Here is a 21,994-nt window from a genome sequence, read left to right as displayed (position 1 = left end):
TGTTAAGAAGATTGTTTAGTAAGGCACCCAGTTAGTGGTTAGTGTTGTAAACCTTGGCCTTTTTAAAAAGTACATTTAAAATCAAGAATGTATAAGTCATACTGCTTTAATTTTCAGCCTTTGAGAAATGCTAGCTAATATAATGTGGGGAGATACCTTATACATGCATACATATACACAATAGTGTACAACCATATAGAGACATGTATGTATATATATGCAAACATGCATTTATATATAAACATATACACAAACACACATTGTGTATGTATGTGTATACATATGTGTCACACAATTAAGTCAAATTGCTATACTGAGGAAAAGTTAACAATATTTCAAATAAACCAAAAAATATGTCACTCTGCATTATATTTCCCTAGATCAGACAGTAATTTTATATTGTCACACGGCTATCAGAGGTAAGAGACATTCTCTGCCCAGCGGCCTCTGATGTTATAAAATTTGTGAAGTCCTGTACTAACTGGAGAAGTTGTTTCCTCCAGTTGCTGCACTGCTTCTGCTGTGTCACAAGTATGTAGATCCTGATGAATCGAATTCCTCTCTGGCTTTCAGAATCTGCATTCTCTTTCCTAAGGGCTGCTGTTAAGGAATCGGGATACATTTGATACTGATTAACTACCGTTGTCCATGTGCTATTCTTTTGTTATTAGAAGGAGACTGGCTGTGACGGAGTAGAAGTAGCTGTTAATTTTTTTTTCTTTTTTTGGCTGCTCCGTAGAAAGAGCAGGGCTACCCCATAGGCAAGAATTTTGTCAATAAAAAATTCAGCAGCTAACAGAAGAAGCACTTGTGTGCTCATCACTCAGTTACCCATATTTTCATTTGTAATATTTTCCACATATATTTCAAATATTTTATTTAAGAAATGAAATATTACAAATGCAGTTGAATTCCTCTTTCCAGTCTCATTCTATTGTCTTTGTTAAGCAGAGGTTTTACATTTTAATAGATTTATTGATTACTTTTTTTTTTTTGAGACAAGGTCTCACTTTGTTGCCCAGGCTAGACTGCTATGGTGAGGTCACGACTCACTGCAGCCTCGACACCCGAGGGCTCAGGCAATTGTCCCACATCAGCCTCTCGAGTTGCTAGGACTATAGGAGTGTACCACTATGCCTGGCTAATTTTTTGATTTTTTGTATAGACGAGGTCTCACTGTGTTGGCCAGGCTGATCTAGAACTCTGGGCTCAAGCTGTCTTCCCACCTTGGCCTCCCAAAGTGTTAGGATTATAGGCATTGGCCCCTCGGCCTGGAAAGAAATCCTTTTTCTTCACTCTTGGTTTTTTATTCTGCCTCGAATTTATTTTTGAGTTTGATGTAAGTAAGGTTCTATCTTTTTTAAAAAATAAGGATGGCAACACTACAGTGATTCATTGAATAATACGTAGTTTTCTTTGTGGTCCTTATAGCTGTCTCTGTCATATCCCATGTTTACATGTGGACCTGTTTCTGGAATTTGTGCCATTTCACTGGCCTGTTTGTGTGTCTCTACTTGAATATTGTTTTTTGTTGTTGTTGTTGTTGTTGTTTCTTAAACAACAGCTTTATAGTAAGCCTTCACACCTGGTAGGAAATGCATTCTTGTAGCTTTCAATACCCACAAATTTTTCATAGTTTATGGAAGATTAAATACTGTTTTCATTAGCCATTTTTTTTTGCATGTGGTCCAGTGTTTGTACTTACTGTTAATTGACCACCTTTTTAAACTTATTGTTAGCAGACTACCTCTTTTGGAGCATATCAGTAGTTCCTTGTGCCATAATTTGAGAACTACTGACCTGGATTCTATACAATAGACCAAAACACCTTCTAAAAGGTATCTTTTACATTCTCCCTTCCTTTCCCCTTTATAATAGTTAGTAGATAGAGTGCTTATGACAACTTCTAGGTTTTAGAACATTATTTCTACACTGTAAACTAGAATTACTAAACTTTAGGTTAGAGGAACCTTCTTTTCCCAGGACTACAGATGATTCTTTAACCAGAATCTTTGTTTATAAACTGGGCTTCTTTAGGCTGTAGGGTTTCTGAACTAATTATATCTTTAAGTTTCAGAAATTCAAAGGAAGTTTTTAGGACGTCTTGGCTGGGCACGGTGGCTCACGCCTGTAATCCCAGCACTTTGAGAGGCCAAAGTGGGTGGATCACCTGAGCCTGGCCAACATGGGGAAACCCCATCTCCACTAAAGATACAAAAATTAGCTGGGCATGGTGGCGGGCACCTGTAGTCCCAGCTACTCAGGAGGTTGAGGCAGGAGAATTGCTTGAATCTGGCAGGTGGAGGTTGCAGTGAGCCGAGATCAAACCACCATACTCCAGCCTGAGCAACAGAGCAAGATTTCATCTTAAAAGAAAAAAGAAATTTTTAGAAAGTTTTACTTAGATTATTTAACCTTCAGTAAAACAAGCAGTAAATTACTAGAAATTCAGCATTAGTATAATCTTTCACTTTTGTGAAAGCCTATGTAAGATATAAACTGTGGTATAATCAGAAAGCGTGTAGTTTGAGGGTGTGGTGTGGTTGCTTGTGAAGCAAAGAAATGGCCGTCTTCATGGGCGCGTTGACCACCAACCAGCATAGACATATAGTCATGTGCTGTTTCATGACGGGTATATTCTGAGAAATGCGTCCTTAGGCGATTTCCTCACTGTGGGGACATCATAGAGTGTGCTTTTACACAATCCGAGATAGTAGAGGCTATCTAGGCTGTGGGTACAAACCAGTGTAGCATGTTACTGTACTAAATACTTTAGGCAGTTGTAACATGATGGTAAGTATTTGTGTGTCTAAACAGAAAAGGTACAGTAAGAATATAATATAAAAGATAAAAAACGTTACACCTCTATGGGGCGCTTAACTTGAATAGCGCTTGCAGGCTTGGATGTTGCTCTGGGTGAGGCAGTCAATGAGTGATTAGTGAATGTGAAAGCCTAGAAAATCACTGTATACCACTGTAGACTTCATAATCATTGTACACTTAGGCTACACTAAATATATTGGGAAATATTCTTTCTTCAACAATAAATTAACCACATCTTACTCTAACTTTTTTTTTTTTTTTTTTTTTTTTTTTGAGACGGAGTCTCGCTCTGTCACCCAGGCTGGAGTGCAGAGGCGCAATCTCGGCTCACTGCAAGCTCTGCCTCCTGTAACTTCTTTACTTTAAAAAATTTTTAAAGTTCTTGACTCCTTTGTAATAGCACTTAGCTTAAAATACACATACATTGTATATTTGTGCAAAAATATTTTCTTTTCTTATATCCTTATTCTGTAAGCTTTTTTTATTTTACAGTTTTTTCCACTTCTAGTAATTTTTCTTAAAATCTAAATCAGAGACACAAACACATTAGCCTAGGCCTACGCAGGGTTAGGATCATCAATATCATTGTCTTCCACCTCCACATCTTGTCCCACTAGAAGGTCTTCTGGGGCGTTAACACACATGCAGCTGTCATCTCCTATGATAACAATGCCTTCTTCTGAGCTGGGTGTGGTAGCTCACGCCTATAATCCAAGCACTTTGGAAGGCCAAGGCGGGCAAATTGCTTGAGCCCAGGAATTCAAGACCAGTTTGGGCAACATGGTGAAACCCTGTCTCCAGAAAAAATACAAAAATTAGCCAGACATGGTGGCATGTGCCTATAGTCCCAGCTACTCGGGAGGCTGAGGTGGGATTGCTTGAGCCTAAGAGATCAAGGCTGCTGTGAGCCATGATTATGCCACTGCAGTTCCAGCCTGGGTGACAGAGTGAGATTCTTCCAAAAAAAGAAACAACAACAAAAAATGCCTTCTCCTGTCATACCTACTGAAGGACCTGCGTGAGGCAGTTTTACAGTTAACTTTTTTTTTTAATTGGTAGAGGAGTATATTCTCAAGTAACAATAAGGAAGTATAGTGTAGCATATACATAAGCCAGTAACGTAGTTGCTTATTTTCATTATTAAGTATTATATACTACTGAACATAATTGTATGTACTATACTTTTGTTTTATAAAGAGACAGGGTCTTGCTGTGTCACCCAGGCTGGAGTACAGTGGCGTGATCATAGCTTACTGCAGCCTTGAATTCCTGGGCTCAAGTGATCCTCCCACCTCAACTTCCCAATTACCTGGGACTACAAATGCATGTTACCAGGCTTTCCTAATTCTTTGATTTTTTTGTAGAGTGGGATCTCTCTATGTTGCCCAGGCTGCTCTCAAACTTTGAGCCTCAAGCAATTCTCCCTTCGTGGCCTCCCAAAGTACTGGGATTATAGGTGTGAGCAACTGCACCAGGCCATGTCTGTGCTGTACTTTTATACTACTGGCTGTGCAGTAGATTTCTTTACACCAGCATCACTGCAAATGCATAGGTAATGTGATGTGTTTTGACAGCCATGACATCACTATGTGATGGGAATTTTCAACTCAGTTATAATGAGACTACGTTTGTAAATGTGATCTGTTGTTGACTAATACATTATTATGTGATGCATAATTGTATTGAATTTTCTAAAATGGAAAGTTACTAGGTGGAGTTTAATGAAGTACTTTCAGTGGTATGGAGAAGACTGTAGCATAGCCTATATTTACTGTGGGAAGTACAGCTGGGATCTGGGCAGAGGTATTACAGGTGCTTTGAAACTCTTCTGTCTTTCCATTCTTGTGCGTTTTATGGGTCTTTCAGTTTTGTCAATTTTTCTTTTGTACACTTTCTAATTTTTTTTTCTATTTACCTATCCTTTGTATCTCAAAAACACTGCTACAGATCTTGATCTCTCAACTAGTCTGTGTTTTGAAAGATCCCAGAATGAATTCTGAATTCAATTATACTCATCAAATATAAATTCTGAAGGAAATATAAAATAATCTGTGTTTGAGACATCAAAATATTAGACCTATCTAAAACCAAGAAGAAAGGAAATCTTAGTCTACTAAGTTTCCTACAGTCAGTTTTGAGTTTATAATTGATATGTCTATTAATTATACATGAAAATGACCTTGAGAATTTTTTTCTTGAAAGGAGATGAATTTATTTACTTATTTTTATTTTATCTCTGGTCCTTGATTCAGGAGGAGATGAATAAATCAAAGATGCTTTCTATCCTTTTAGGAAACTTATTCATATAACATTTCAGAAGGATGATACCAGATTGTGTAATTCAGTGTACTAATGTATAAGATAATATCATTTATGTTAGTATTTCTTATGCCTGGCATGGAGTCAAGTCTTAGAAAATGCTTATTGAAAGAATTAGGAATAGGGATAGGAAAGAACCCAAGAATGAGGATGGCTTTTTAAATAATTGAATTATGAAATCATAATTTTATTTCTCCTTAGCATATTATTATTTTGTGTCTGCCTTATTTACATTTTCCTGGTGGTCTTAAGTCCCTGAGATACTGCCATTTCTTTCTGGCCCCAACACCATGCTCACTGTTTTGGTCTGTGGACTGCCTTCACTGCTATGGGCAAGATGTAAAAGTGGTCAGGCATTAGGCTAGTCCAAATCCACCTAAGTGTCTTGATAAGACGCATTCGTTGTGACATCTGCACAGAAGTTTCTGGCTCTGCTTACCTTTGTAGCAGTATTTGGAAGTACTGTTGACCTGCATTTTCTTCTCATTCATTTCCCTGTTTCTCTCATGCTTTGGGGGATCTGTCCAATGTTTCTTATGTCTTGACGGCACTTACTCTCCCAATTTGGAATTGCCTGTTATCTTTTCATGAATTTTCTGAGGTTTCAGCTGGGGTAGGGTAGACAGACTCACAGTAGAAATGTGTTAGACTTTTCTACCAGTCTTCTAGCACACTCCACAAGTCTTCATTCTATAAACTCAAGTTTTGATGTTGTCCCGCCATTGCTTGAGTTGCTGCCAAATTCATTCCATTTCTTTGTGGTAAGTACCTCTTATTTCTTTTAAAGCTCAGGAAGAGCCGACTGTTTTTCTTATGTTTATTTGTCATCATTTAAAATGCTCTTTAACTTTCCTTAAAAGTCTGTGTTTTTTTATTTTCCCTTGTGATCTGGCTTTCTGTTCTTGCAGTCAAACTGGAATGCAGGCAGTTCATCTTAATTCATTTCACCTTTTTCTCTGCACATACTACTACACTGACTTCCACTTTTTAGGAAGGAAAACATTGTTTTATTCAGGTGTCTTGTTTCATTTACTTATTTGCATAAATGTTATGGCTCGGGGTTGAGTGCATCTCTAGAATAAATGGTCCTTTCGTGGAGGAAAGTTGAGAGAATTAAGGGTTAGTGTGCTGGCAGTTTGATTTCTTTTCTTTTCCTTTCCTTTCCTTTTTCCTTTTTTCCTTTTTCCTTTTTCCGAGTTGGAGTCTTGCTCTGTTGCCCAGGCTGGAGTGCAGTGGCACAATCAGCTTACTGCAACCCTCGCCTCCCAGGTTCAAGCGATCCTGGTGCCCCAGTCTCCTGAGTAGCTGAGATTATAGGTGCACGCCACTATGCCCAGCTAATTTTTGTATTTTTTTAGTAGAGATGGGATTTCACCATGTTGGCCAGTCTGGTCTCAAACTCCTGGCCTCAAGTGATCCGCCTGCCTCCACCTCCCAAAGTGCTGGGATTATAGGCATGAGCCACCGTGCCTAGCCTTGATTTCTTGTTTCTTTTGAGGGGCTTTCATGTCTTGGTCTCTGTGAATTGTTAATATTGTACTTGTATATTCACTCAGTACTAAATGCTGGGAACTTAAAGATGTTTATGTGTAGTCCATGTCCTCAAGGGGATTGTCCTGTGCTTAATGTTTTCAAGTTAGCCATTTTTATCAGTATCTATTAATCTATTAATAGATACTATTAATAGTTTAATATCTATTCCTCTCCTCCCCAGATTGTAAGATCTGTATGGGCATGGCTTACTCAGCTTTTTCTACAGCAGCTAACACAGTGCCGATGATAGTTCCTCGTTGAATAATTTTTGATGCAATACCTGACCATACTGTCTTTTCATGAGGTCATTTTGTGGCAGATCAAGTGGCAGAAAATTTGTTAAATCTGTTAAAAATCTGGAAATGTTCAGGTTGCCTTTAGAGACAGTGAATAAAAGGAAAAAGCAGGTGAAAAAACATCTGCACTGTAGGCTCTTAGAATCTGCGGATTTGGCAGTAGAGTATTTAACATTTGGTGAAGGTGGCTAATTGCATCTCAAGACCTCAGAAGCTCCTGTAAAATGTTTTAAACGCTTACTTTTTGAAAAATGACTGGAAAGAAAAAAACAGTTGCTATAGTGTAACATCTAAGAAAGTAATGGTTCTCAGCTGGGAAATAAAAGTTTTAGATATATTATCTCACAGATTGAAATATAGAATTTAGTCATGTCTTGAGCTCATGTTACTTTATGTGGAAACTATGAATATCTTAGCCCATGCCAATTTTAGCCGATTAAGTCTGCGATAACCCTTGAAAGAGAATGAGATTATGTTGTAATATGATTTGCCCAGGTAACATGCTGGTACACATGGAAAATATGATTTAGGAGGTCAGGAGCATATGTAAACCTTTCTGTATTTGTGAACTGTGGGATTTAGCAAATCTCAAAATATTTTGGGGATATTTCAAAGATTTACTGTAATTGAGGTTACAGGTGGAAATTTGCTTGTGTTCTTTCTCCTCCCCACCTCCTTCCTTCCTTGTCTCCTTTTGCACCTTTGACTTACACATCCTCCAATTTGTCCAACCCCACCCTGGTTTCCTGCTTCCTTCTTCCTCAATCCCATGCTCTCCACATACTTTACGGCAAATTATTTTCCTTCCTGGAAGGACCCACTGGATTAAAGGCTTATTAAGTAAATTATGGGAAACTGAAAAGAATAGGAATAAATGCTACTTTACCTTTTCTTTTTATTCCTTGCTTTGGATAAGGAGAGTATCCCTTTATTTCTGAATATTTACATGGTCTGTGACTCTAATAATAATAAGAGTACAGAAAGTGATTTGGAATAAAATTTTTGTTTGATATTAATGATGTTTAGTCATTCTAAAATAATTAAAAACTAATGATATACTTTCTTTTAGGTCCGTATTGAAACAGCTACAACTTTGAAGTTAAATATCCTTCTGAAAATTTAAAAATACTTCATTGCAAAGAACTTTAACACTTTTAATTATTATTTATTTTGTGAAATTAATTTATGTATACTTGTTTTAGATACAGATTTATTTTGATAAAACTTATATATTCTAAATATTCCTTAACTGTTCTTCACCTGTTGATGATTTTGAATTTAGAACAGATCAGTTTCTACCGGTAAGAATATACATTTCCAGGTATTTTTTTTTTAAAAAACAATTTCTGCTTATGTCTTTGAATACTATTTTATACATGAAATTATCTATGTGTTACTTATTAAAGTTGAATTTAAAAGTATGCTGTATTGGATTATTTTGGAGGACATAATTTTTATTTGTAAACTGTTTTGGTAACTTTTATTGCTAACAGTTCACTTATATTCTGCTTACTTTTGTTTAGCAATTTTGTCATCTGTGTTGAAGTTGGTTGCCAAACTTTTTTTTTCAAAATTGAAAAACATCTAGTATCTTCATTTTATGTGTGTCTGTTACTTTTTTGCTCCTTAGGTTATTTCTCTGTGTTATTTGCATTTGTATATCTTTATCCTGTCCTACACACTAGACTGTAAATTACTTGATGAGCAGAATACCAAGTTCTACTCATCTTTTTACTCTTTACTCAACCCCCAGCACCTAACATGGTGTTTTGCCATAACTGGTACTCGGTAAGCACTTGTTAAACATATCAGTAACATTGGGGTGTTAATATTTGTTCTTAAGAGGACTGGGTGAGAAGAAAGTTACGTGATAAAATGTACTTCTTTTGGTGAGGGGGATAGATAGGGAAGCTTGTAAAGCAGTGATCTTGCTTTAATAAAATAGTCACTAGACATTTTTGGATGAAAGAAATGTGTTGTAGAAGTGTGTGCTAAAATGAGCCCTATATCTGAAAGAACAAATTCTTGCTTTATGTAAGTGTGATTTGTTAAGTTTCTAACGTAATTTTCATAATATAAGAGTTCACAGCCAGACATAGGGTATTTGTTTTTGATTTCCTAATAAGAACTACTCTGCCATTTTTAGAATAACAAGTTATATCTATAAAAATGTATATCTCCATGCGATATGTATTAAGGGTTACATCAGATAACTAGTATGTGAGTGCAATAATTAACGTCTTTTTGCCGTAATGAGTAGGTCTTGCAAAACAAAACATTTCGTGATTGGCACCAGGCATATATGGAAGAACAGTGACAAGGCACTGTTAATAGTTTAGTTAACAGTATAAAATTTAAACAGACATAGCTTAGACAATATTCCTCTAAACATTATTCAGTTTGTAGATGAGTTAAATTCTGAAATGGACACATTCAGCAGCAATGAAGAAAGAAAACACTTTGTAAAACAATATGTACCGGCAGCTTGAACAATTTCAGGTTGTTTAGGTAATGCCAAGCTTTTGGCTGTTTATTTGACTTACTGCTTTGACATTATGATTTATTTCTTACTTTTGTTCGTATGAATGTAGAGGTCTTTCATTTCTATTCTAAACCTTTTTTATTTTCTTTCTTTTTACCTGCAGTATTTGGAAACCATGTTCACACTACTTTTTCAGTTACTACAGCAAGTTACAGAATGTGACACAAAGATGCATGTTTTGCATGTCCTTTCTTGTGTGATTGAAAGAGTCAACATGCAGGTAATTATATTGTAAAACATGAAAATAAATGAGGGGTGGGTAGAATAGACGTAGAATTCATTAATATCCTTGACTACATTGTTTAAGAGTTAAAACATTAATTGAAATGCTTCTAACTTATAGATTATGGTTTCAGTTATGTATTATTCAAAATTGACATTTATATTCGATTTTCTAAAAATGAGAAAATTAAAATACTAAAAAAAAATTGGATCAACAATGTAGAGGTGTTCATAGAGCAGAATTTTACATATTTTAGAAGATCCAGTAAAATTCAGTGTGTTTGAGGGCATAGCCACAAGTGTCCATCAGCAAGACTTCTGGGAAGTCTGTTATTTTTACCTGAAAAATTAAGTATTTTTTGCAGTCTGGTCTGCATTATATTTACATTTGGCTTAACTTAAAAATGAGGTATAAAGCTCTTAACAGTTCAGTTATTCAGCTTCCCCTGTCACTCTGAATCTTTGTGGAAAATTGTTAATCCGGAAAACCACACTGTAATTATCGTTGTGACTTCCTATATTCTAGTTCACCATTGCATATCCTTGTTTGGAAAGCACTGAAGCAAATCTGTGATTTGCATTGTATTAGGAAAGATAATTGATTTGGATTTCACAGACTTAGAGTTTACCCTTGGATCTGCTGTTAGTGAATTGTGACACCTTGAGCAGATTTATTAATTCTAAAGCAGTTGATGAGAATAGCTATTAATTATTGAGTAATGACAACATACTGACATATGTGCTACATGCTTTGCATATATTTCTCATTTAGTTCTCACAAAAAACTTGAGGTAGAGGAGTTAGAATTTATTGTCTCAAACAATTTGAGACTTGAAGGAACTTTTCAAAGTTCACATATTTTAATGGCACTGCCAGTACTTTAAGCATAATGCGACTCCCGTGGTAGGGTTGAGTCACTGTTAATCATTTGAAACAGATCTGGGTACTGGTGTCTAAAAGTAGTAATATCTGTATGATTCTTAGTACTTGGTGTTCTTAATACATTAATCACATTAATTCATTTGATGGTGTTTTTTCCAACAACATTGAGAGAATTTGGTCACACAGAGTTCATTGCAACTGTTTTAAGAACTCATTTTAAGTCCTTGCCTCTGCTATTTAGTTTGGGCAAAGTCTTTAACCTTGTGTCCTCATGTATAAAATGGTAAAGATAATTCTGAACTCACTTAACTTAGGATTTCATGAGCATAAAATTATTTCACATCTCCAAAATGCTTCAGGGTACTATAAAGTTGCAATAAATGGTTTAAAAAGTTGATTATAAAAACAAGATTTGGCTATTTTCTGTAATTTTATTTAGAAATATATGGCAGATGGAAATTTCTTAGATAAAACTTTTTTTTAAAATAGAAATGGGTCTTCTTACCTTTGTCTCCCCAAACTTGGAATTAAAACTTTTTCTGTAAAGTTTGTTATTTTTTTGGCTTAGTAAATTTAAAAATGCTTATGTGTTTCTGTCTACACTCATCTTTCGGAGCACAAATAGCCTAAGCAGCTTACATGCCTATATCATCAGAAAGTAACAATAAGATATAGTTATTCAATATAGTTTTTGTTTTTGAAAACTCAAACTAAATAGGAAATGGTTAAAAAAATATTTTCAGTTGTCTGATTCTTTTTTTTTCTACCTTAACCTCTGATCAACCCTATCATTTTTATCATTGTTGCATATATCCCTTAACTCTCTTTAATATGCCAAATTTGACGTTTGTCCATGAGGCAGCAAACTTTTAAAAAATGTTAACAAATTTTATCTTTTTTGAGATGAAGTCTTGCTCTGTCACCCAGGCTGGAGTGCAGTGGCGCATCTCAGCCGACTGTACCCTCTTCTCCAATCTCCTGGGTTCAAGTGATTCTTGTCCTCAGCCTCCTGAGTAGTAGCTTGGATTACAGGTGTGCCACCATGCCTGGCTAATTTTTTTTTTTTTTTTGTATTTTTAGTAGAGATGTGGTTTCGCCATTTTGGCTGGGCTGGTCTCAAACTCCTGGGCTCAAGGGATCCACCCGCCTTGGCCTTCCAAAGTGCTGGGATTACAGATGAGAACCACCGCAGCTGGCCAGAATTATCTTTTTGATATTAGGCAGCAAACATTTTGAGCCATCGTACAATAGTGCTTTCTTCTTCTTCTTCTTTCTTCCTTCGTCTTCCTTCTTCCTTTCTTTCTTCTTTCTTCTTCTTTCTTCCTCCCTTCCTCCCTTTCTCCCTCCCTCCCTCCCTCCCTCTCTCCCTCTCTCTCTTTCTTTCTTTCTTTCACAAAGTGCAGGTTTGTTACGTAGGTATACATGTGCCATGTTGTTTTGCTGCACCCATCATGTTGACAGTTACATTAGGTATTTCTCCTAATGCTATCCCTCCCCCAGCCCCGCACCACTCGCCCCCAACAGGCCCCGGTGTGAGATGTTCCCCGCCCTGTGTCCATGTGTTCTCATTGTTCAACTCCCACCTATGAGTGAGAACATGCGGTGTTTGGTTTTCTGTCCTTGTGATAGTTTGCTGAGAATGATGGTAATGATAGACTGGATTAAGAAAATGTGGCACATATACACCGTGGAATACTATGCAGCCATAAAGAAGGATGAGTTCATGTCCTTTGCAGGGACATGGATAAAGCTGGATACAATAGTGCTTTCTGACACATACAGTTTAATGTTGAAGTTTCAGTAAAGTCACCATCTTTGTACCATACTGTACAATTATTTGAATATTGTCTTTACTTTTTGATAAAGTAGTTGAAAACCTACAGTTAACTTTTCTAGTGCAGAGAACTTATAAATATATAGTCAAAATAAATATGTAATCATCAGGGGTGGTATCAGGTGGTCTTTGGGCCTGTGCATTTCTGAAGTGAAAGAACAAAATTAAAGGGACTCTGTGAAATATAAAATACTCTGTTGAAAATTTTATCTAAAAGATGAGGTGTCCTTAGAGACTTAGACTAATTTTTTTAACCCCAATGATAGAGCCCTCATTAAAACATTTGTTAGATTGTCACCTATTTGATTTTCATGTTTTCAGTGATATGAATTTAAGTGGAGCTTTCCCTATATATGAGTTAACTCATAAGGCTATAATACTCAAAGTGCTTCCCCCACACCTCAAATTCTTTGATAAGAACACTTAACATGAGATCCATCCTCTTAACAAAATTATAAGAGTAGAATACATTATTGTTGACTTTTGGTACAACATTCTATAGCAGAACCCTAAAGCTTATTCATCTTGTTTACCTGAAACTTTATGCCTGTTGATTAGTAACTTATTTCCCCTTCCCCTTAGTCCCTGGCAACCACTGTTCCACTCTTTGATTCTATGAATTAGACTATTTTAGATACCTCATATAAGTAGAATTGGTGTATATATGCAATTGTGTGTGTAATACCACATGTTCTTTATCCATTCATCTGTTGATGGATATTTAGGCTGCTTCCACATGTTGGCTATTGTGAATAGTGCTACAATAAACATGGTAGTGCTAATAATTTCTTTGGGATCCTGATTTCAGTTCTTTTGAATAGATGCCCAGAAATGGGATTGCTGGATGATAACGATAGTTCTGGTTTTCATTTTTTTTGGAAGCTCAATGCTACTTTCCATAGTGGCTGTAACATTTTACATTCCTAGCAACAGTGTACAAAGATACCAGTTTCTCCACACCATTGCCAACACTTGTCTTATCTTTTATTTTTGTTTTATAATAGCCACCCTGACAGGCATGAGGTGATATCTCATTGTGGTTTTTGACTTGCATTTCCCTAATGACTGCAAAAACTTTCTTAGTTCTATGTGATTTTTAAAATGTTATGCAAATAATTGAAATTGTCCTTCCCTTAAAACCTTTGTATTATAATCTTATTCAGAATTTTATATGGACAGTATTTTTTCTTTCACCTCTTTTCATTGAAAAATCTCAAACCTCCAAAAAGTTATAAAATAGATGAACACTTATATATCCTTCACTTCATTAGTAAGTTTCATCACTTACTAATATTTTACCACATTTGCTTTCTTTTTATCTATCCACATATACAGATTGTTGTTGTAAAACTATTTGAGTTTTAGTTGCAGACATCATGATACTCTCCAGAATATTAGACCTCTCCTTCTTAAGAGATGTATGCTCCATTTCCTACATTATCATAACCATGATTAGACTCAGGAAACTTAACACTGATGCAATACTGTTATCTAATATCAAGTCAGTATTCAGATTTCCTTAGTTGCCCCATATAGCTAGCCTCCCACCCCACTGGAATATGTTTGGCTCTCATGTCCCTGCTCTGTTATTTTTAATGCCCAGTCTTTTTCTCCTTCCTTTTATATCTTTCACAGCAGTCGGTGATTGATTTTTTTGTTTTTGTTTTTTGAGATGGAGTCTTGCTTTGTCACCCAAGCTAGAGTGCAATGGGGCTCTCTTGGCTTACTGCAGCCTACACCTCCCAGATTCAAGTGATTCTCCTGCCTCAGCAGGAGTAGCTGGGATTACGGGTGCGCGCCACCATGCCTGGCTAATTTTTGTATTTTTAGTAGAGACGGGGTTTCACCATGTTGGCCAGGCTGGTTTTGAACTCCTGACCTCATGCAATCTGCCGTCCTTGGCCTCGCAAAGTGCTGGGATTACAGGCGTGAACCACTGCGCCCGGCCTCTATGATTGATTTTTGAAATACTATTTTTATAGCATTAATTTTAATTTAGAACATTGTATATTCTAATGACAGCCAAGATTGGAATATAAATATTTTATGGCTTTTAAATGTAACTGGGTACTTTGGTTTTATTACCCCATTTGTAATTTATAGTGTATATTTCTTTTCTGCAATTTCTAGGAAAGTATCCTCCCTCTTTAAAACCAAAACTACCTCATTTTCCTTACCAGTAGATTGTGTTGTCATATGCTTATTTTTAGTTGAGTATGAATGAGTTAGATACTTTGTAATTTGTTTTTACTTATTAATTGGCCTGCTTTTATGAGCTAACTGGAGTGATCTTTGAGATAGAACACTTAGCAATATTGAGTACATGTTCCAGAAATAATATTATAATCAAATTTTGAAAATAAGGTATTACATGATAAATATGTTAAAATAAGGTAATACGTATCTTAATATTTATTCACTTATATCTTACTGAGATATTTGTGCAAATATTTAACTTCTTATTTTTCTGCATTCCCCACTAACACTTCACCACAGGAGAGGGGAACAAATTCTGTAGTTGTTTGGCTACCCTTTTAGAGTATTTTACTAGCAGAGTGAAGAAACTCACCCTTTCTGGGAACGTTTTAAATTTTAATCCAGATATTCAAGTAGATAGTAGTGAAGCTATGAAGGTCTAGTGTTATTTCATCCCCAAGGATACTCTTAGAGCAATTTCAAATACTGTAATACTCAGCTTATAGCAATCTCAAATACTGGAGCTGAAATGCTGTCCAGCATCATTGTAGATCCATTTTATTTTTCAAGAAACTACTGTCAGACTGAGCTGTGCTTCAGGGTAAAATGTAAAATCTGATTAACTTAATCCATAGTGAGCTTAGCAATTTTATCCTTTGAAAATGTTTTTTTTCTCTTGTGTTTCCACCATACCTTGTATACACCTTCATCATTGCACTTCCCCTTTTTCATTGTAAGGGTTTGTCTGGCTGGCTGTGTATCCTTTTCTGTCCAGTGCCTTGTGTTCAGGGCCTGAAACTTGGAAGATATTTGTAGAATGAATGAGTGGATGCTGACTTTTTAAAAAATAATAGTATAATTTCCAATTTGGTAAGCTGTTTTGTTAAAAAAGAAGCAGCTTATAACAGCATCTTCTGTTAACCTCTAAAGAATGTTTTTTTATATTCATAAATTTTATTTCATTCAGTACACTTGATATTTGTTTAAAATTATTTAAAAATATTTACTATAGAGCCCTGGGCTTTTATGTAATGTCTAATTTTATTTCTTAAGGGTATAAGCTTAATACATTACATCTAATAAATATTAAATATGTGCTGTCTGGGACTTAATAGTGCTCTCATTGTTTTTCAAAGTAAATTGCCTTCTTTACTAATAAAATTTTGTTGTTTCCTCTACTTATATTGTAATAGATACGACCATATGTGGGATGTTTGGTACAATATTTGCCCCTCCTTTGGAAGCAGAGTGAAGAACACAATATGTTGAGATGTGCTATTTTGACAACACTTATTCATCTTGTTCAGGTAAGTCACGTCTCCACAGAGTTTTTTTAGTTTAGTGGTTTTTAAAAAATTCTTTTAACCATTTAAAAATTGTTTTTATGTGATTTATGTTAATGGTAGTGAAAAACTTCACATATCTTTTATTTTTTTTCCATGTGTGATCTAAACCGATTTAAAAACAACTTTTGCATGCTTATTTTGGACATTTTTTTGAGGATATGAAAAATATTATTCACTTTTAAATGTTGTCTCCAGTGATGATAGACTCATGGTTCATGCAGTCCATGGCACCATGCATGCAGTTTCCTTGGTGGTCGGGGCTTTTCTGCTTAAACATACTTTATGTTTTCACTCTTTTTCCTTGATTTAAAATAAAAAAATTCCCTATTATAACTTGGTAAGGCAGGAAACCAGGTGAGTTGCTTTTGAGGGGAGACAAGTGAATTGGATTTCAGACATTTTGACGTTTGAGGTGTTGGGATGTGGTAGCAGGTAGAGAGGAACCTGAAACTTAGAGCTGGACTATAGTTCTTATTTGAACTGTTACAGTGAATCGTAGTCTGGTGAGAGTATGGTTAGGGAAGAGCTCAAGGCTGTGAGTTAGAATATATGTGTGGAGATGCTCAAGTGATTTTACTGACTTCACCCACAAGTTTGAGAAATTTTCCAGTGGGGAATAAATCAGAAGTATCCCTAAATTCAGAAGTACTGCTCTAAAGCTTTCTAAAATTAGTTTAGAAAAAACCAGAAACTTTTCTCAGAAGCTTTGATACTTTTTTGAACATGAGCTCATTCTTTCCATAAATGCTTTCTTTCTTTTTTTCCTTTTTGAGACGGAGTCTCGCTCTGTCGCACAGGCTGGAGCACAGTGGCGCGATCTTGGCTCACTGCAACCTCCGTCTCCTGGGTTCAAGCAAGTCTCCTGTTTCAGCCTCCCAAGTAGCTGGGATTACAGGCACATGCCACTGTGCCTGGCTAATTTTTGTATTTTTAGTAGAGATGGTGTTTCACCATGTTGGCCAGGCTGGTCTCAAACTCCTGACCTCAAGTGATCCGCCCACCTCAGGCTCCCAAAGTGTTAGGATTACAGGCATGAGCCACCATGCCCAGCCCCTCCGTAAATGGTTATGGATGACTTTTAGTTACAGATTCCTGTTTAAGGCAGTTTCAGATAAATAGTAATGCAAAATATTTTTAATGTACATTTCCCTGCTTTCTTTTTTTTACTGTGGTAAAATACACATAACAAAATTTACCGTTTTAACCAATTTTAAGTGTACAGTGTAGTGTATGAATATATTAAATACATTCATAATGTTCAACTGTCACTACCATCCATCTCTGTAACTCTTTTTATCTTGTAAAACTGAAGCTGTATCATTAAACAAAAACTCCACAGCTCCATCACTAAAGCACTTAAAAAAAAAAAAAGTGAGGCCGGGCGCGGTGGCTCAAGCCTGTAATCCCAGCACTTTGGGAGGCCGAGGTGGGCGGATCACAAGGTCAGGAGATCAAGACCATCCTGGCTAACACGTTGAAACCCTGTCTCTACTAAAAACACAAAAAATTAGCCGGGCGTGGTGGCGGGTGCCTGTAGTCCCAGCTGCTCAGGAGGCTGAGGCAGGAGAATGGCATGAACCCAGGAGGCGGAACTTGCAGTAAGCCGAGATCGCGCCACTGCACTCTAGCCTGGGCGACAGAGCAAGACTCCGTCTCAAAAAAAGAAAAAAAAATAAGTGGCCCAGAATCTCTTCCTGTCTACCTTTTAATGTTTATGATTACCTTATAAAGATTATGTCCGTTTTATAGAAGAGGATAAAGACTAAGAGAAGGTTACTATCTTGTGAATGCATTTATAAGTAATAGAACAATGAACGACCCGAGATATTTTGTATTATAACGGCATCTCTGCCAAATGTTTTTTGTTTTTGTTTTTTGAGACGGAGTTTCGCTCTTGTTGCCCAGGCTGGCGTGCAATGGTGCAATCTTGGCTCACCGCAACCTCCACCTCCCAGGTTCAAGCAATTCTCCTGCCTCATCCTCCAGAGTAGCTGGGATTACAGGCATGCTCCACCATGCCTGGCTAATTTTTGTATTTTTAGTAGAGATGGGGTTTCTCCATGTTGGTCAGGCTGGTCTTGAACTGCTGACCTCAGGTGATTTGCTTGCCTTGGCCTCCCAAAGTGCTGGGATTACAGGCGTGAGCCGCTGCTCCCAGCCTCCAAGATGTATTTTTAAGCTCAACTTGGGAGTTCTGTGAGAGACATGTAACTAAACACCAACTTTTATGTCTCCTCAGGCAGTGTTACTTCAAGTAGTCTCAGGAGGTCAGAGTAACTCTTGTGGAATGTTAGGCCTTTTTTCTTTAATCATGACATTTAAGTACCCTGTGTATTTGTACCGGCCAAGAGTGCAAGGTTCAACCAAGTAGTATTCTACCTTTCTTGGAGAAAGCATATAACATAATACCAAAATTGAGACTGTAGCTTAAAATATATTTTTCAGCCGTTTGGGAAGATTATACTAAAGTTTATTGGTTGGCCAGGCACTGTGGCTCACGCCTGTAATCCCGGCATTTTAGGAGGCTGAAGTGGATGATCAGTTGAGGTCAGGAGTTCGAGACCAGCCTGGCCAACATGGTGAAACCCCGTGCCTACTAAAAAAAAAAAAAAAAAAAAAAAAAAAATTTGGCCAGGCGCAGTGACTCACGCCTGTAATCCTAGCACTTTGGGGGGCCGAGGCGGGTGAATCACGAGGTCAGGAGATTGAGACCATCCTGGCCAACATGGTGAAACCCCATCTCTACTAAAAATACAAAACTTAGCCAGGTGAGGTGGCACATGCCTGTAGTACCAGCTACTCAGGAGGCTGAGGCAGGAGAATCGCTTGAACCTGAGAGGCGGAGGCTGCAGTGAGCTGAGATTGCGCCACTGTACTCCAGCCTGGGTGACATAGCGAGACTCTGTCTCAAAAAAAAAAAAGCCCCAAAATTAATTGGGTGTGGTGGCGCACACTTGTAGTCCCAGCTATTTGGGAGGGTGAGGTGTGAGAATTGCTTGAACCCGGGAGGCAGAGGTTGCAGTGAGCCAAGATCACACCCCTGCACTCTAGCCTGGGTGACAGAGTGAGACCCTGTCTCAAAAATAATAAAAAAAATTTACTGGTAAATTTCCTTTCTTGCAAAATACTGCTATCTTTTGGCTTTTGACACATAACAGACATTGGTGTAAGTTTCTGTATGTTTTTGTTTTTGTTTTTTTAATCCTGGAAATCCAGATTCTGGTAGTCTTTGAAGAGGGTGGTCACTGGGTGAAAATAAACTTTCTAGTCTGCATAGTTGAACTTAGAGGAAGTAGGTATTCATTCATACGCTAAACATTTATTGAGAACCTGCAATGTGCAATACAGGGTAATAGGCACTGGGCTACAGAACAGAAATGAATAGAATGGGATCTTTGTGTAGGTGACTGTCTAGGGAAATACTGAATAAGTGTGTTAATTGCCCTTTTAGCAATTAAGAACATATTGCTATTGGTTGTACATGGCCAATTCCCTGTGTCACATGGAGGGTGAGGCGGGGCACATTAGGGAAGGCCTCCTGACAGAGGTGTTACTCAGATTTTGGTGTTGTTAAATAGTGTTGTTAAATAACACAAGAAGTGTTATTTAGATGGTGGTTTAGCAATGAGAGTGGTAAAGGTGTTTTAGGCATATGAACTGACATGTGTAAAACTACCTAAGCATTAGAGAATGCAGTACATTTTATTTTTTTTAAGGTTTATATATTGATCAGTTTTAATGTTGACAGATAAAGGAGTTAGTTCTTAAAGATTTTTCAAATGAAAAGTATCAGTACCCTGCTCCTCCTCCTCATTTCCTTTTTGGTGGAAGAATCCACTGTCAACTCTTACAGCCAGATCATAGGTTTCTCAGTCTTTCTCACTCTAACATATTGTTTATTACTGATTTAAGCATTGTAGGCATTACTTCTTGACTTCCCTGCATAGAAGATGAAAATGTAATTCTTTTATACCCCTGTGTCCTTCCTATTCCACTATCCTCCCAGTATACTTGATTGTATAAAGACTGTTGAAGGCATATATCATTGTCATGATTAATTTTATTTCTTATACATAGTGTTTCCAACCTCCACCCTTGTATTAATAATTTTATTTGCTTAGTATACTAAGAAAGTACCATAAACTTGGTGGCTTAAAACAATATGCATTTATTAGCTCATAGTTCTGTAAGTCAGAAACCTGGGCATGCCATGTCTGAATTCTCTGATCAGAGTTTAATGGACTAAAATTGAGGTGACTGCCAGAATAAATTCTTCCCTGGAGGCTTTGGGGAAGAATCTGTTTCCGTACTCATTCAGCTTGTTGGCAGAGTTTAGTTCATTGATTTGTAGGACTAAGGTCCCAGTTTACTTGCTAGCTGTCATCTAGGGTCCCCTCTTGTTCCCAAGTCCAGCCACATTCTTTGACACATAGCCCCTTTCATGTTCAAAGTCAGCAGTGGGGAAATTCTCAAATGTCAGATCCCCCGAGGGTTTTAATGTGTGACCTCCCCTTATGCCACTAGCTAGAAAATACTCTCTTTTAAAGGGCTCTTGTGAGTAGGTCAGGCCCACCTGGATAATCTTCCTATCTAAGGTCAGTTGATGTGGGACTTTAATTACATCTGTAAATTATTTCTTTGCAGTAGTACCTAGATTAGTGTTTGAATAACTAGGGAATGGTGTGTGTACAGTAGTGTCCAAGAACCTAAGTGATCATCTTAGATTTCTGCTTAGTACACTTAGTTGTCTATGCAGTTGAACCTATTGTTTTCACTTGTTATCTACACATTTCCTCAGTGATGTTTTGTTACTTTCATCATCTTGAAGATGTACGACAGATTTTTTTTTTTTAACACTTTAAGTTCTAGGATACATGTGCACAACGTGCAGGTTTGTTACATATGTATATGTGTGCCATGTTGGTGTGCTGCACCCATTAACTCGTCATTTACATTAGGTATATCTCCTAATGTTATCCCTCCCCACTCCCCTGACCCCATGACAGGTCCTGGTGTGTGATGTTCCCCACCCTGTGTCCAAGTGTTCTCATTGTTCAGTTCCCACCTGTGAGTGAGAACGTGCTGTGTTTGGTTTTCTGTCCTTGCGATAGTTTGCTCAGAATGATGGTTTCCAGCTTCATCCATGTCCCTACAAAGGATGGCTGCATAGTATTACATAGTGTATATGTGCCATGTTTTCTTAATCCAGTCTATCATTGATGGACATTTGGGTTGGTTCCAAGTCTTTGCTATTGTGAATAGAGCCACAATAAACATACATGTGCATGTGTCTTTATAGCAGCATGATTTATAATCCTTTGGGTATATACCCAGTAATGGGATGGCTGGGCCAAATGGTATTTCTAGTTCTAGATCCTTGAGGAATTGCCACACTGACTTCCACAATGGTTGAACTAGTTTACAGTCCCACCAACAGTGTGAAAGTGTTCCTATTTCTTCACATCCTCTCCAGCACCTGTTACATCTTGACTTTTTAATGATCTCCATTCTAACTGGTGTGAGATGGGAGATATGACAGATTCTTATGTGCTCTAGTTTGGACTGGTTTTACTTAGGCTTTTGCACAGCTGTTGTAACTGGATTTTCTTTCACTGCCTATCCTTTCTGTGGGATGTCTATTTTCTGCACATCATGTCATATCTTTTCTTGTTTTACATTCTTTTTCTGATGGCAGCCATGAATGGCAGTAGCATTTTGCAAAAATACATAGGAGGTAAATTTTTTGTTTTGAGATATTGCATGTGCGAAAATGTCTTCATTCTAGTTTCAAATTGATTAGTAGTTTGGCTGGTATAAAAGTCTAGGTTTCCCCCTCAAAATTTTGGAGACTTTTTTTTTCTTTGTCTTAAGACTTCCAAAATTGCTCTGGGGACCCTGGAGCCATTCTAATTCTTGATTCTTGGATGTATTACCCCTCCTTCCCTTTTCTGGCAACTTGTGTGATCATCTCTGTGTTCCTGTTTTCAGTTTCATGATGGGA

At 37.1% G+C, this 21,994-nt stretch overlaps 1 protein-coding gene across 2 annotated transcripts in view; it reads left to right on the top strand.

Moving 5' to 3' along the window:
* Positions 1 to 21,994, top strand: part of IPO11 (importin 11) — a 212,552-nt gene that overhangs the window by 83,731 nt on the left and 106,827 nt on the right. For both annotated transcript variants that reach the window (XM_003827413.5, XM_063604439.1), the window contains 4 exons: positions 8,041 to 8,074; positions 8,232 to 8,272; positions 9,617 to 9,733; positions 15,841 to 15,954. In XM_003827413.5, the coding sequence (XP_003827461.3) occupies positions 8,041 to 8,074; positions 8,232 to 8,272; positions 9,617 to 9,733; positions 15,841 to 15,954 (306 nt within the window). The remainder of the gene's footprint in view (positions 1 to 8,040; positions 8,075 to 8,231; positions 8,273 to 9,616; positions 9,734 to 15,840; positions 15,955 to 21,994) is intronic.

This window comes from Pan paniscus, chromosome 4 (genome assembly GCF_029289425.2).
Source record: "Pan paniscus chromosome 4, NHGRI_mPanPan1-v2.0_pri, whole genome shotgun sequence".
NCBI classification, from domain to species: Eukaryota; Metazoa; Chordata; class Mammalia; order Primates; family Hominidae; genus Pan; species Pan paniscus.
This window is presented reverse-complemented; position numbering and strand designations above follow the sequence as displayed.